Source organism: Caretta caretta, chromosome 17, assembly GCF_965140235.1.
Source record: "Caretta caretta isolate rCarCar2 chromosome 17, rCarCar1.hap1, whole genome shotgun sequence".
In the NCBI taxonomy this organism is placed as follows: Eukaryota; Metazoa; Chordata; order Testudines; family Cheloniidae; genus Caretta; species Caretta caretta.
The window spans coordinates 7,890,471-7,907,280 of NC_134222.1; the positions used below are offsets into that span (position 1 = coordinate 7,890,471).

General features: G+C 50.9%; 1 protein-coding gene across 2 annotated transcripts in view; it reads left to right on the top strand.

The window, feature by feature from the left end:
* Positions 1–244: 244 nt before the first annotated feature.
* The window catches only part of AATF (apoptosis antagonizing transcription factor), an 88,656-nt gene continuing 72,090 nt past the window's right edge, over positions 245–16,810 (top strand). For both annotated transcript variants that reach the window (XM_048824494.2, XM_048824495.2), the window contains exons 1-4: positions 245–386; positions 7,564–7,755; positions 9,131–9,535; positions 10,931–11,068. In XM_048824494.2, the coding sequence (XP_048680451.2) occupies positions 302–386; positions 7,564–7,755; positions 9,131–9,535; positions 10,931–11,068 (820 nt within the window). In that variant the 5' untranslated portion in view covers positions 245–301. The remainder of the gene's footprint in view (positions 387–7,563; positions 7,756–9,130; positions 9,536–10,930; positions 11,069–16,810) is intronic.

Genomic DNA, 16,810 nt, shown 5'->3' on the forward strand with positions numbered 1-16,810 from the left:
CCTATAACCACAGATCCCTCCCCTCCTGCTGATACCCCCTTATACCCACACCATCTTTAAGCCCCCTGTAGCCCCACTCCCCTGATGCCCACTCCCCTCCTGATGCCCCCCCACCTCCTCACCTACCCCTCCCAGTGATGGCCCCCATCGCTCCTTAAACCCACATCCTCCTCCCCCGCCCGCTCCCCAATGACCCCCCCGCCCGCTGACCCTTTGCCCGCCCCGCCCCGCCCCGCCTGGCGGAGCCGCCCCCCCCGGAAGCGGGGCCCGCTCCGAGCCCCCGGCGCGGCGGCCAGGGAAGATGGCGGCGCCCTTGGCGCAGCAGCTGGAGCAGCTGCTCAACCCCCTGCCCCGCCCGGCCGACCCCGAGGACGACCCGGAGGAAGGTGAGGGGCGCCGGGGGGGGGGACCCTGGGCCTGGCGGGGCGCGGGAGAGCGGCCGGCGGCGTCGGGCCCGGCCGGGCCCCCACGTGGGCGCCTCATGGAGAGGAGGAGGCGGCGGCGGCGGCGGCGCACAGAGCCCCCTGCACGTCCGATACCCCCCCAGCGCCGCGTGTCCCCCCCCCCGGGCAGCGACTGGGGGCTGCCCCCGATAACCCCCCCCAGCGCCGCGTGTCCCCCCCCCCGGGCAGCGACTGGGGGCTGCCCCCGATAACCCCCCCCAGCGCCGCGTGTCGTCCCCCCCCCGGGCAGCGACTGGGGGCTGCCCCCGATAACCCCCCCCAGCGCCGCGTGTCCCCCCCCCCGGGCAGCGACTGGGGGCTGCCCCCGATAACCCCCCCCCAGCGCCGCGTGTCGTCCCCCCCGGGCAGCGACTGGGGGCTGCCCCCGATAACCCCCCCCAGCGCCGCGTGTCCCCCCCCCCGGGCAGCGACTGGGGGCTGCCCCCGATAACCCCCCCCAGCGCCGCGTGTCGTCCCCCCCCCGGGCAGCGACTGGGGGCTGCCCCCGATAACCCCCCCCAGCGCCGCGTGTCGTCCCCCCCCCCGGCAGCGACTGGGGGCTGCCCCCGATAACCCCCCCCAGCGCCGCGTGTCGTCCCCCCCCCGGGCAGCGACTGGGGGCTGCCCCTAGATAACCCCCCCCCAGCGCCGCGTGTCGTCCCCCCCCGGGCAGCGACTGGGGGCTGCCCCCGATAACCCCCCCCCCAGCGCCGCGTGTCGTCCCCCCCCGGGCAGCGACTGGGGGCTGCCCCCGATAACCCCCCCCCCAGCGCCGCGTGTCGTCCCCCCCCGGGCAGCGACTGGGGGCTGCCCCCGATAACCCCCCCCCCAGCGCCGCGTGTCGTCCCCCTCCCCGGGCAGCGACTGGGGGCTGCCCCCGATAACCCCCCCACCAGCGCCGCGTGTCGTGTCCCCCCCCGGGCAGTGACTGGGGGCTGCCCCCGATAACCCCCCCCAGCGCCGCGTGTCGTCCCCTCCCCGGGCAGCGACTGGGGGCTGCCCCCGATAACCCCCCCCCAGCGCCGCGTGTCCCCCCCCGGGCAGCGACTGGGGGCTGCCCCCGATAACCCCCCCAGCGCCGCGTGTCCCCCCCTCGGGGCAGCAACTGGGGGCTGCCCTCGATAACCCCCACCCCCAGTGCCGCGTGTCTCCCCCCCCCCCGGGCAGCGACTGGGGGCTGCCCCCCGATAACCCCCACCCCCAGTGCTGCGTGACCCCCCCAGCACCGCGTGCCCCCCCCCAGGCAGCAACTGGGGGCTGCCCCCAATACCTCCCCCCGGCGCCGCGTGTCTCCCCCCCCCCCGGCAGCGACTGGGGGCTGCCCCTGATACACCCCACCCCCCAGCGCCGCGTTCCCCCCTGCCCCCGGGGTAGCGACTGGGCGCTGCCCCCGATACTTTCCAGTGCCGCATGTCCCTACCGGGCAGCGACACAGGGCTGCCCCCCACCAGTATTTCCCCCCAATGCTGTGTGCTCCCCCCCACCCCCTCCCGCGGGCAGCGACTGGGGGCCGCACCCCACCAATATGTCCCCGAGTGCATTCCTCCCTGGTACACTGGGGGCTGCTCTTTTCACCCCCCGCCTCCCGAGGTCTTCTCTCCTCCCTGAACATTGAGTGGGGGTCTGCTCCCCGCTTCCTCAATACCTCTTCTCTCTCCTTCCCCTCTATGGCAGTGACCCCCGGCGAATACTCACTCTCCTTACCCAGCTCCAAAACGGGGGCCTTCTTTCCCTCAACTCCTCTCCCTTCCCTGGGGCAGAGACTGGGGGCTGCTCCCTCCCTTGGCACCTACCGGAGAACCTCAGAGTTACGAACAGACCGGCCAACCACACGCCTCATTTGGAACCGGAAGGCCACAATCAGGCAGCAGCAGAGACAAAAAAGCAAATACAACACAGTACTGTGTTAAACCTAAGCTACTTAAAAAATAAAGGGAAAGCAGCATTTTGCTTCTGCGTAGTAAAGTTTCGAAGCTGTATGAAGTCGATGTTCAGTTGTGAACTTTTGAAAGAACCACCACAATGTTTTGTTCAGAGTTTCTAACCTTTCCGAGTTACGAACAACCTCCATTCCCAAGGTGTTCGTAACTCTGAGGGTCTGCTGTACCGTACCTCCATGAGTGTGCGCTTTCCCGGTTTCCACTGTGGGCATTTGTGTGGCCTGCGTAATCACTTGGTCAATATATTTCGATGCTGGTTTACCTTGATCCATCCATAGCTCAGCACCTGTGTGAGGCTTCCCCGTCCTTGGGAGTCTCCCATATAAATCACTGGGGCGCTGGGTGGCAGCATGGCAGTTGCTGGTCTTCATCATCTCATTTGGGTGGAGCTGGATCTATATCTCGCTGCTCCTGCTATGCTAGCGATTGTGTTGAGTGATGCCTCTGAAGCATCCCAGCAAGGACTGTCGCTCTTTACTGCTTAAAATTTACCCCGTCCCCCCGCATATGAGTTTGCTGTGAACTACTGTATTGTTGTTTTAATTCGTATCAGAAATGCATTATCACAAAATTTAGAGACTACTGTTGGGGAAATTAATGACCCAGCATTTTAAGCTTCCCGACCCAATAATTTTCATGTGCCCCTCAGTTTCTCTCTCTCTCTCCATGTGTCCCACATTTGGCCAATTTGGCTGTACTGGTATGGGATGAATTGATTGCTGTAGTCACTATTCCCTACTAAGCAGGGCCTTGGGAATGTATCATGGGCTCCTGTTGTTTGCATTGGGTCCAAAAGGGGTGCTGGCTCAGAGCTTAGAAAATGTAGTGAACACCTAATGTCTCACAGATTAAACCAATCAGCCAAAGGCTGCTACAGATACGAGGGAGGTGTACCAGTGAGGTCCTGGGGCAACGGTAAAAAATTTACTGCCCCCCAACTTACCTGCTGGGAAAAGGGAGGGACTTTGATTTCTGCCATCGTGCTGTGTCCAGATTGTGCCTGGGGGCTCCATCTGTTATCCTTTGGCTAGTCGTGTCTGATGATTTTAAAGGCTCCATATGCTGTCTAAAAGGGCCTATGTCTTTCCAGCCTATCCCAGGGTTGCATGTTGTTGGTCCTCTCTTCTGTTCTTCTCCGAACCTCCATTTTTGAATCCTTCCCTCCTGTGAATAGCCCCAGCGTCTGCTTCTGCTGTCGCTTTTACCAAGAAGTAGGGCAATTAAATGCTCACAGCCTTCTGTATATCAGCAGCAACACTGACCAGAGGCCTTGTTAATTTCGTTTTGCTGACTGTGAAAATGTGTGTCACTGTAGATGCCCTGTCCGCGCACTTAGACCTGCTCTACGCTTAAAAGTTTTGCCGGCATAACTGTCAGTTAGGAGTGTGGAAAAATGCTGCCCTTAACTGACATAATAGCTATGTCAGTCAACAAACGCCCTGGTATACATGCAGAAAAGTCATTTTGCCAGCCTAGCTTATTTCATTTGGGGAGCTGATGTTGCTTTGTCTCCCTGAGGAGGATTGCCAGTATAGCCTACCAGCAAACTCTCTATAGTGTAGACAAGGCCTTGGGAAGAAGGGTACTGCATCGATTCTTCACACTTAATTCTCAATTGGAAGGTTTCCTTTGGAGCTGGAAGGGATAGAAATGTAGTTTTTATTTAAAATAAAGCTTAAATTCAACAGCAGTTACTGGCAGTTATAATTATTATTTGTTATTGTTTATCTGTTTTGTGTTTAGGGGTCTCCAACAAGGATCAGGGTTCCATTATGCTAATTCTAAAAAAAAGTCCCTGCCAGGAAGAACGTATGGTGTTACACGTAATGTGGATATAAGAAACTAAAGGGGTTGGAGGAAGCAAGGAGGACAAGTTACCTGGTAACAATCATGTCTAGCATGCTCAGTAGCAGTCAGAGCACACCAGCTTTCCAGGCTGCTGTTTATCATACTAGATGTGATTGTTCATTGTTTGTTCATTGTTTTCTCCTGGCCACTGGCAAGTGGATTTTTTTTATCAAGCCCTTTGCTAGCTGAATTGCAAATTTTTAGAAATTGGTTTCTCCTTCCATGACATGTAGTGGCAATGTCCTCTTTGTCGTTTTTAGACCGATACCTGCCATTTTTTTACTGCTTTGGACTTCACACATTCATCCCATCACACCAGTGCAGGGTGCCTCCAATGGACCAAAATAAATAAAATAAAATTAACAAAGCAAGGACACTGAACTCTTCTTCAGGGCTTGTCTGCATTACACAATTTTATTGTGTTCAGGCTTGATTATGAAGAGTTGAGTGAGCTGTCACAATACGGAGCGGAATTTGCCCTGGTTTACACTGACTGGGCAGTCATGGTGGTCAGCATTGCGTCAGCTAACTCGACTCTATGCAACTGTGTGTGAACATAAGATAGACAAGAACTCATTAACCAGACGTGGTTGACATGTTACGTTTTCTTGAGGTTAAAGAATTTTTTGGCTTTGAGCCTTTTTGTGTGTGTGTGTCTAATAGCAGCTCTCACATGCACATGGGTTGGGAATCAAGATTGTGACCCATGGAGTCCTACAGGGCAGTCTGAAGCCGCTCTATTTATCTAGTCTCTCCTCTCAAGCACCTACCACCCTGGTGCTGGATCTCTCACCCTCTTCTTGTAAGTGCAGGGTGATGACAGAGGTGATCAGCTGCAGGTTTTGTTGCTTATGAATTCAACAAGCAATTTCTGTTTCATCTTTAAAGGAAACTAGGAGTACAGAAAAGTATGACGGCTGTGTATTTATGGCTTAGTGGATAGAGAACTGGCCTGGGAGTTGGGAGACATGGGTTCTGCTACTACTCACTGTATGACCTGTGAGCAAATCATGGGTCCCCAGCCCGGGGTCTCCCACCCCTCTTCTGTCTTGTCTGTTTATGCAGGCTGCTCAGTCAGGGTGGAGACTCTTGCTATGTGTCTGCACAGCACTTAGCACAATGGGAACCCCCTCTTAGTTGGAGCTTCTAAATGCTACTGTAACAGAAATAGTTAATAATCTGGATTCTTAAATGTGACTTAGATGCAGCCATCGGGTTCCTGGTCACTTGACAAGGTGGCCCTCATTTTTGCAGAAATGTCTGACTTGCTTTACATAGTCAATACATAATGCCTGCTTTAAAGATATCAACCAGCAAGTTATGTAACCTGTTGCGTTGCATATACTGTGCGTTGGTCTCCATTGTGAGCAATATGTGGGTGAAATTCATTTAATTGCAAAGTGTGTCTTGAGGCGTTTGAGGAGCTGTGTGCTAGTGTGAATTTCTATACTATGGCTACGTCTACATTAGAGACCCTTACAGCTGCACAGCTGTACCACTGCGAGGTCTCCTGTGTAGCAGCTCTGTGCCAATGGGAAAGCGCTCTCCCATCAACATAATTAGCCACCCGCAGCAAGCGGCGGTAGCAGCTCTCCTGTCCACATAGCGTTGTGCACACCTTTACTTATGCTGGCAAAACTTATGTTGCTCAGGGGGGTGTTTTTTTCACACCCCTGCATGATCTATGTTTTCCCCACCTCAGTGGTAGTGACCTAAATGAGAAGCTTGCAGAACTTGCTTTCCTTATGTTTTCTATAGAACAATGACTTTCCAGCCAAGCGGGTTATGGGAAGCTCCTGATTTCCCTTTCACCATTTTGCAGTTCAGTGCCTGCTTGAGAATAAGACATTTTATCCCCTGTGAGTTGTTGTTTTCTCTCCCCTTAAGTAAATAGTTTACATAAATGGGGCATTAACATTCTCAAACACACATTAAAAAAGCACTTAGCGATGTTCAGCCAATCAGATCACTCAATTGGCTGAACAATCCTAACCCTATAATTTTGCAGAGGGTGCCTTGCGCATGAATGAAAATAGAGAAGAGAACCTGTTAAATAATGATCCACGTTTGCTGGAATAAACCATTTCCCCGTTTCTGAAGAATGGAGATGGGGGGAAAGAGAACAGTCATTGTAATAAAGTTGTTTTCTATATTTGACAATTACAGCATTTAGTTATTTAAGTGTCTTATAAATTTATCAAGAGCCCAGAGGGTATCCGAGTTACGGGTTGTTGTCTTTTCATTTGCAAGCGCAGAATGAAACCCCTCCAGCTTTGCTGAATCTTCTAGCCAGTTGGTCAGACTTCTCAGGAGGACCCTATTATTCAGGGACCCCCCAAAGTGGGACTGAGCAGACATATTCTATGCGGTGCCTAATGTGGTCTGTCAAATATGGACAAGGGGGTGAATATAGGCCAGTGTTCATGTAACAAAATGAACTAGATAAAATTATTTTGGTGTTTGATAATGAACATATGGAGAGCCTCTTGGAGTGACAGGATACTTTGCTCTAGTTAAAAGTGCTGCACTTCACTGACCTATAGAACCAAACCAAAATTGTTCAGGAGAAACCTAGATTATAATTGGAGGCACGTTTGGAGTTAGTCAATTTATAAAACTTTCAGCCATGTTCTTCCCAAGATTTTGATGGTGCTGGAAGGGGGAATAGGGGCTTTAAACCATAGAAAAGTCTCAGTGATTTCCTTTTTGAAACATAGATGCCTTTGGAACAATTTCTACTCCTTGTTGATGACCCAAACTGTTGTAACCTGGTCTGAATATACTGCCTCACTCTTCTCTGCTGGGTGGGATCAGACTTGCGTTCAGGGTATGTAACTGGTTGGCCTTTAGAAGCTGGCCTCCAGAGGATAGAAGTCGATCTGTGTTAATATGCTCTTTCCAAAATTGGATGAATCTTACCAGGTTTTTTTGAAGCACCTAAAGCTTGGCCTTGCTCCCCGAAGAGGTTTACGACCCTTTTGGTGAACCTAGGAGAAGCCCGTCCAGGGGTGGACAGAGCCAGATAGGTATTGATGAGGTTTGATTCCAAAAATGAAGCTTGTGGGCTGTGTGTGCCCAGGGGCCTCCCTGAACAGCTCAGTTCTATACAACTCCTAATATGACTTGTCCTTTAGCTCATGGGTTAGAGGCCAGTGTATGCGGAATGCAAGGTCCCTAGTTCTAGTCCCCTGGATCCAAGGAGGATATAGATATTATTTAAGCCCAGTCTGCTTTCTGGCAGTCCTAGATAGAATCGCTCTCCTGTCTCGCAAGTCTGAGTTCTGCTCTTAGTTTGAAACCCTGCACTATTAACCCCCCTTTCGTCTTCACAGCCACTGCTGCTAGGGTGATTGACAAGTTCGATGAGGGCGGAACTGAAGATGACATCCTTGCCGTCGGCAATATACGTAAACGAGCCTCCGCCTCCCTCTTAGAAACTGATAAGAGGTACAGCGGGAGAGCTGTATCTCGCCAGGCCTTGCAGGAAGAGCGATGGGGAGAGTCTCTGCCTGGAGCTGCATTTGGTGAGAAATTCTGTTTCTTTCCCTGACTTTCCACGACGTCCCCCCCACCCCCCTGCACCCCGTAAACTGCTTCCTGATCCCCCAACCCTAAACTGTGAACTACAGGCAGTAAGTGGAATGATCTTACACGGCACCGTGATAGGAGTCCCAGCTCAGCAGTGTTTAAGTCTCATTGACTTCATGAGCTTAAAGTTAAGCGTGGCTTCTTAAGTGCTGTGCTGAATCATAGCCTTATGCATTAGCTCCTGGGAAAGGGAAGCCTCCAGGACCGTAACTGCTCCCTGTGGATGAAGGAAGGGCAGTGACTAAATCTCAGGTACAAAAAGTTCAGCCAGGTTAAATTACCTGGCAAGGAAAGTGACGTGAACTCCGTGTGGCATGGGAGAACTAGCTGCCATCTTTAAATTGTCAGCTCTTGGGAATTTGTAGCTGCTTAGTGCTTATGTACAATTTCTCATTATAAAGACACATGTACCAAAGCATGAGCACCTGGTTTGCTTACCATTGCTTCATTATTAAATGGGAAAGGCTGTCAGCTAATCAATGGATGTGATAATTGTTGTTGGAGTGACTGTTACTGCAGAAAAGCATGAACTAAGGTTTCAGTTTGCCAACGTATCCTCATAAGCCCCTTGGTTAGCCTAAGGAAGGAGCAAAATTGTGCCTAGAATTATCCCTAGTGGACTAGAGATCTAAACCAGGCCAGACCACCAACTGGATGCTGATTTTTTAGGGTGTGATTTAGTCGCGGGTATTTTTAGTAAAAGTCACGGACAGGTCACAGGCAATAACCAAAAAGTCACGGCCAGTGACCTGACCGTGACTTTTACTGAAAATACCCGTAACTAAATCTTACTTGCTGGGGTGGGGGGGTGTGATCCAGCGGACCCTGCTGTTCCTGGGGGTGGGGGGCAGCCCGGGGCCCCACCGCCGCTGCTGCTCTGGGCCAGGGGCCTGCCACCGCTGCTCCTCTGGGACGGGGGAAACCTGGGGCCCCACCGCTCCTCCAGGCCGGGGCCCCCCCACCGCTGATGCTTCTCTGGGCAGGGGCAGCCTGTGGCACCATGGCTGCTCCCAGACCTCTGCTCCAGAGCAGCTCCCGGGGCCAGTTGCCTGGGACCAGCTGGCTGGGGCTGCCGGAGCAGCAGCCGGTCCCAGGACTGCCCCCGCTGCTCGGGTGGCCGTGGGGTGAGCCACCTCAGCCATTGCAGCTGCGGAAGTCCCGGAGGTCCCGGAAAGTCACAGAATCCATGACTTCTGTGACCCCTGTGAAAGATTTGCAGCCTTACTGATAATGGATATTACAGAGTTGCAGCCATACTTTGTGATTAAATAACTTTGTTGAAATATCCCCTTTTCTAATTATCGGATGAAGAAACGTCGTCTGAGAGAGACCTTGACAGTGGAGATCTGGGGGAAGAATTGGATGAGGACATTCTAGATGCTACAGCTGATCAGGACGATGAGCACAGCAGTGCTCAGGGTGACTTGGGAAGCGACCCAGAGGAGGGGAGAGAAACATCTGCCGAGCTCCAAACACCGAAGTTTAGTTTCCAGAACATCCGTGACTTTGAGAAATTTATGGAAGGGATGGATGATGTGGGGAGCAGTGAAGAGGAGGATGAAGAAAAAGGGAGCAATGAAGAAGAATCTGGGGATGCAAGTGAGGAGGACGCGGCAGATGCCAAAAAGAGCGATGATGATGGGGGGGTGGTGACCTTCTCTAAAGAAAAAGTGTCTGAAGAAGTAGAAAAAGGAAAAGCTGTGAAAAACCAAATAGGTTTGTACATGGAATTTGCTTTGTATTTTGATGAGTCTTATGCCTTGTCTATGCTACAGAAATGAACTGTGCTAAGACCTGTTTTAAGCCATTTGCATGTTGCAGCACGCACTGGAGTAGTTTTAGGAGTTTACAGCAAGTGTCCTACCAGCTGTGCTCCATAGACTGTGGCCTGGTCTGTGCTGCAGAATTAAACTAGTACTTTGTCAGTAATTGGTTTAGCTGAGCCAGTGCTGAGCATTGTTATGATACCAATGTAAACAAGGACTTACTGCACTGTATGTGTTGCTCGGGGACTCAGACACTAGTCTGTGTTTTGGTGTGCTTTAGTACAGGGGTTCTTAACCTTTTCCTTTCTGAGGCCCCTCCAACATGATGTAAAAATTCCATTGCCCATCTGTGCCACAAAAGCTGTTTTTCTGCATGTAAAAGCCAGGACTAGCGTTAGGGGATAGCAAGCAGGGCAATTGCCCGGGGCCCCATGAAACTAAGTTGCTCAGGCTTCAGCTTCAGCCCCAAGCTTTGGCTTTCTGCCCTGGGCCCCCGCAAATCTAATGCTGGCCCTGCTCAGCGGACCCCCTGAAACCTGCTTGCGGCCCCCCAGTGGGCCCTGGACCCCAGTTGCTTTAGTAATCCATCCCAGTGTGTTGGCTGGGGAGGAGGTGCCAGTTTTCTATGCCCTTGTGAGCTCCATCCTCCAGAGTGAAGATTTTGGGTTTAATGGGGATATAATTATGGATTACAATGGAAACTAAACATCCTCCTCACTTCCTTTAGGAGGAGTTTTTTCTAAAGTTGATGTACATGATGATTAAATATTTTCTCTCGGTGGTCCTTCGTTAGCCTGTATGACTAGTTGTCTTTGCTAACCCAGAAGCTTCTAGGTTGGTGATGACAACCCATCAGTGCAGGTGTTAACCATGACATGGTGACTGTTTGCTCCCACCTTGTGGGGATTCTTCAGTTAATCCCCTGCCCCCATCACTGGACCCATCTTCCCTGCAGTCCAGATTTTGCTCTGCGTGGCATGATCTACTGTGTGCCAGCTGAATTGGTGACGCGTGCCATTCCTTGCTGTTTGGCATTTGTTGTGTCAAACAGTGGAGCTGTGTGCACCTTTGCTTTGGCAGTTCTACGATTTGAATTTCTCTTGTGAATTTTAACAGAAGCCTCGAGAAGCTTTTAGGCAACTACTATCTAGTTGTCCCATTAAATAATGAGTCTCCGTTTGCAAAGTGTTGTTGCAAAAGGAAAGTGCTGCTGGGGAAGGAGAGCAAAGAGAAGTGGCTGATGCTTTCTGGTTCAGAGTCTTTGGGAGGCAGGGGTCACAGGAAAGTGAGTGAATAAATGCTTTGGAATATGAAATTCATTTTTTGTTTCCACTGTGTTTTAAAGCCCTGTGGGACCAGCTGTTAGAAGGGAGAATCAAACTGCAGAAAGCGCTCCTGACGGCCAACCAGCTTCCACAGCCAGATACATTCCCGGCATTTAAAAAGGAAGGTGGGCGAGAGTTTGCCAGCGCACTCAAGAACAGTAAGTAGTTTTAAGTCTGCCTGCTTCGGTGTCAAAAATACAGACCCTGCTCTCAGGGAGACCCAGGTTCTGTACTCAGTTGTGGGCTGGCAGAGGCTGGGAGTGGCTATGGAGCCAATGTCTTCAGCCTCTGAGACAGGGATTTGTGCCTTGTGATAGGAACCCTTGTGGTTACTGTAATTAGGGATCAGGTTTAACAGGCTCAGGTGACGGTCCCATCCAAGTCTACTTTGGCTGAATGGCAGGACACTGATGTGCGAGGGGAAGGACTGTGGAGATACAGACACCTGTCATGTAAATCGTATGTTTTATTGTTATTTATTTGTGTGGTGGTAGCCCCTAGGAGCCCTTGTTACGGACCAGGGGTGCTGCACAAGCACAGAACAAAGGCAGTCCCTGCCTCAAAGAGCTCCCAGGCTAAGTAAATCTGTGCCCTTATCCATATGTATTGGGCCAAGTTCGGTTCTGGTGGTGGCTACTTGTCCTATCTTAGCACCACGACGCCTCAGCTGAGCTTGTGGCCACACTGACTCCAGTGCATTCCCACCAGAGTTCAGTGTGGTCCTGGAGTCTGAATGAATTGTTTTTTTCTTGTTGAACATCGGAAGTGATTGGTTATCAGTTCGGTGTATTGCCGGTCTGCTGCGTTCTGTGTGATCCGTCCTCAGCATAGGATACCCTCGGAAAATGGGTTGATTCCTCTTTCTGTTTTGAGTCCCTAGGCAGCACTGCAGCATGCTGAGAGGCAGAGGGTCACCAAACCATGAGACTCTCTATACCCTAGTTTAATGCTGCACACGGGGTAAGATCTCAAAGAGAAAGTCTGGGTTGCCAGGTGCCTGCTGTCCAACTGGACAGTAAGTGTCCATTCAGTTAGGAGACTGATTCATCTATTTAACAAACAAAAAAAACCCCACAACAACAAAACAGTAGTACTGTTAATGATACTGGTCAGGTAAGGCCTACAGTGGGTTCTCTAAGAGATGGCAAATATAATGCGCAAAACGCACCTAGTAAACACTATGCACTCAGAACTCATTTCCATTGACTTCCGTGGGCTTTGGATCAGGCTTTTGTTTCCTAATTAGTAAATGAAATAAAAAATCATCAAACCTGTTCAATTGTTCAGTACAAGAAAGGAAAGTGGGTTTCTGCAGTATTTTTATGTCCTAGTGATCAAAATGTTGGCAAAAATAATGAAGTGCACACACAGTAGAATATTCTTCTGGAACTTTAGATGATGATGATGTGTGCACCAAGTCATTGAAAAACTCACTGAGAAAGTTGTTTCTTTAGCTCAAAATTCTTTCTTCTCAACACCCTGATTCTGGATATTTTCCAGCTTCTAGACCCTTACAGTTCATCAAAGAAAACACCCAATTATAAAGCAGTACCTTTATATCTCCACTTCTGCAGATCTCAGCCAGCCCTTTGGTACTGGTCCTGTGTCCAGTCTAATCTTGAAAGGTGCCTATTTTCGTGTTCAGTTGAATGTGCGGCTGTAATGATGTGAGAACCCTGTGAGGTTTTGGCTTAAAGTGGCAGAATCTGGTTCATGAACTTTTTGGCACCGTCAAATCTGAGCCTAAATCCTGACCCTGAGTTGGCCTTTGACCGAACCTAATAGCCCATCTTAAACCTAATCCAGATCTGAACAAATTAACTCCTCATCACATCTCTACTCGTAGCAGGTGAGGAACTTTATATTTCCAAGTTAGCTCTGCTGCTTTAAGTGAAGTGATTGAAGTGTGTGTGTGGGGGGGGAGGCAAACTCCCAATAATACTAAGCTGACCTTTTAGTGAAATGCATGTTATTAATGTATTTAATGAGATGCATTACAAACTGCAGCAAGCACTATGTTTCATTACAGGTCTAAAATGCAATATCATTAAAGACCTTTAACAGAAACAAAGGTTGACATTTTGATATTTCCCATAAGCAAAATACATCCAAGCACATGGAATATAATATAGTATAAGTACAGTATAGGGGAGATGTTAATTTTTTAGTTGTCCGGGAATGTTAAAAGAAAATCCACTGTTTAATAACTGCTTTGTGATTTCTCTCTCCTCTCTCACCCCTTTTTCATAATCTGGCTAGGAGGGGTTGCAATACTGTAGATTTACATTCCTGATGTCTCAGCCCTGGTCTACACTAGGACTTTAGATCGAATTTAGCAGCGTTAAATCGATTTAAACCTGCACCCGTCCACACAATGAAGCCCTTTATTTCGACTTAAAGGGCTCTTAAAATCGATTTCCTTACTCCACCCCTGACAAGTGGATTAGCGCTTAAATCGACCTTGCCGGCTCGAATTTGGGGTACTGTGGACACAATTCGATGGTATTGGCCTCCGGGAGCTATCCCAGAGTGCTCCATTCTGACCGCTCTGGACAGCGCTCTCAACTCAGATGCACTGGCCAGGTAGACAGGAAAAGAACCGCGAACTTTTGAATCTCATTTCCTGTTTGGCCAGCGTGGCAAGCTGCAGGTGACCATGCAGAGCTCATCAGCAGAGGTGACCATGATGGAGTCCCAGAATCGCAAAAGAGCTCCAGCATGGACTGAACGGGAGGTACGGGATCTGATCGCTGTTTGGGGAGAGGAATCCGTGCTATCAGAACTCCGTTCCAGTTTTCGAAATGCCAAAACCTTTCTGAAAATCTCCCAGGGCATGAAGGACAGAGGCCATAACAGGGACCCGAAGCAGTGCCGCGTGAAACTGAAGGAGCTGAGGCAAGCCTACCAGAAAACCAGAGAGGCGAACGGCCGCTCTGGGTCAGAGCCCCAAACATGCCGCTTCTATGATGAGCTGCATGCCATTTTAGGGGGTTCAGCCACCACTACCCCAGCCGTGTTGTTTGACTCCTTCAATGGAGATGGAGGCAATACAGAAGTAGGTTTTGGGGACGAAGAAGATGATGATGAGGAGGTTGTAGATAGCTCACAGCAAGCAAGCGGAGAAACCGGTTTTCCCGACAGCCAGGAACTGTTTCTCACCCTAGACCTGGAGCCAGTACCCCCCGAACCCACCCAAGGCTGCCTCCTGGACTCAGCAGGCGGAGAAGGGACCTCTGGTGAGTGTACCTTTTAAAATGCTATACATGGTTTAAAAGCAAGCATGTGAAAGGATTACTTTGCCCTGGCATTTGCGGTTCTGCCTTTGCAAAAGGTTTCTGGGGAGGGCAGCCTTATTTCGTCCTTCATGGTAGGACACTTTACCACTCCAGGCCAGCAACACGTACTGGGGAATCACTGTAGAACAAAGCATTGCAGTGTATGTTTGCTGGCATTCAACCAAAATCCGTTCACGCGGTGGGAGGAGGCAAAATGCGACCTTGTAACGAAAGCACATGTGCTATGTATGTAATGTTAACTTTCAAGGTTTACCCTGAAAGAGTGTAGCCACTGTTTTATAAAATGTGTCTTTTTAAATACCGCTGTCCCTTTTTTTTTCTCCACCAGCTGCATGTGTTTCAATGATCACAGGATCTTCTCCTTCCCAGAGGCTAGTGAAGCTTAGAAAGAAAAAAAAACGCACTCGCGATGAAATGTTCTCCGAGCTCATGCTGTCCTCCCACACTGACAGAGCACAGACGAATGCGTGGAGGCAAATAATGTCAGAGTGCAGGAAAGCACAAAATGACCGGGAGGAGAGGTGGAGGGCTGAAGAGAGTAAGTGGCGGGCTGAAGAGAGTAAGTGGCGGGCTGAAGACAGGGCTGAAGCTCAAAGGTGGCGGCAGCGTGATGAGAGGAGGCAGGATTCAATGCTGAGGCTGCTGCAGGACCAAACCAGTATGCTCCAGTGTATGGTTGAGCTGCAGCAAAGGCAGCTGGAGCACAGACTGCCACTGCAGCCCCTCTGTAACCAACCGCCCTCCTCCCCAAGTTCCATAGCCTCCACACCCAGACGCCCAAGAACACGGTGGGGAGGCCTCCGGCCAACCAGCCACTCCCCCACAGAGGATTGCCCAAAAAAAAGAAGGCTGTCATTCAATAAATTTTAAAGTTGTAAACTTTTAAAGTGCTGTGCTTAAAGTGCTGTGTGGCATTTTCCTTCCCTCCTCCACCACCCCTCCTGGGATACCTTGGTAGTCATCCCCCTGTTTGTGTGATGAATGAATAACGAATGCATGACTGTGAAGCAGCAATGACTTTATTGGCTCTGCAAGCAATGATTAAAGGGAGGAGGGGAGGGTGGTTAGCTTACAGGGAAGTAGAGTGAACCAAGGGGCGGGGGGGTTCATCAAGGAGAAACAAACAGAACTTTTACACCGTAGCCTGGCCAGTCATGAAACTGTTTTTCAAAGCTTCTCTGATGCGTACCGCGCCCTCCTGTGCTCTTCTAACCGCCCTGGTGTCTGGCTGCGCGTAACCAGCAGCCAGGCGATTTGCCTCAACCTCCCACCCCGCCATAAACGTCTCCCCCTTACTCTCACAGATATTGTGGAGCACACAGCAAGCAGTAATAACAGTGGGAATATTGGTTTCGCTGAGGTCTAAGCGAGTCAATAAACTGCGCCAGCGCGCCTTTAAACGTCCAAATGCACATTCTACCACCATTCTGCACTTGCTCAGCCTGTAGTTGAACAGCTCCTGACCACTGTCCAGGCTGCCTGTGTACGGCTTCATGAGCCATGGCATTAAGGGGTAGGCTGGGTCCCCAAGGATACATATAGGCATTTCAACATCCCCAACAGTTATTTTCTGGTCTGGGAATAAAGTCCCTTCCTGCAGCTTTTGAAACAGACCAGAGTTCCTGAAGATGCGAGCATCATGCACCTTTCCCGGCCATCCCACGTTGATGTTGGTGAAACGTCCCTTGTGATCCACCAGAGCTTGCAGCACTATTGAAAAGTACCCCTTGCGGTTTATGTACTCGGCGGCTTGGTGCTCCGGTGCCAAGATAGGGATATGGGTTCCATCTATAGCCCCACCACAGTTAGGGAATCCCATTGCAGCAAAGCCATCCACTATGACCTGCACATTTCCCAGGGTCACTACCCTTGATATCAGCAGATCTTTGATTGCGTGGGCTACTTGCATCACAGCAGCCCCCACAGTAGATTTGCCCACTCCAAATTGATTCCCAACTGACCGGTAGCTGTCTGGCGTTGCAAGCTTCCACAGGGCTATCGCCACTCGCTTCTCAACTGTGAGGGCTGCTCTCATCTTGGTATTCATGCGCTTCAGGACAGGGGAAAGCAAGTCACAAAGTTCCATGAAAGTGCCCTTACGCATGCGAAAGTTTCGTAGCCACTGGGAATCGTCCCAGACCTGCAACACTATGCGGTCCCACCAGTCTGTGCTTGTTTCCCGAGCCCAGAATCGGCGTTCCACAGCATGAACCTGCCCCATTAGCACCATGATGCATGCATTGGCAGGGCCCATGCTTTCAGAGAAATCTGTGTCCATGTCCTGATCACTCACGGGACCGCGCTGACGTCGCCTCCTCGCCCGGTATCGCGTTGCCAGGTTCTGGTGCTGCATATACTGCTGAATAATGCGTGTGGTGGTTAATGTGCTCCTAATTGCCAAAGTGAGCTGAGCGGGCTCCATGCTTGCCGTGGTATGGCGTCCGCACAGAAAAAAGGCGCGGAACGATTGTCTGCCGTTGCTCTGACGGAGGGAGGGGCGACTGACGACACGGCTTACAGGGTTGGCTTCAGGGAGCTAAAATCAACAAAGGGGGTGCCTGTACATCAAGGAGTATTTCAGGCAGGACTGCACGGAGGGTTCCA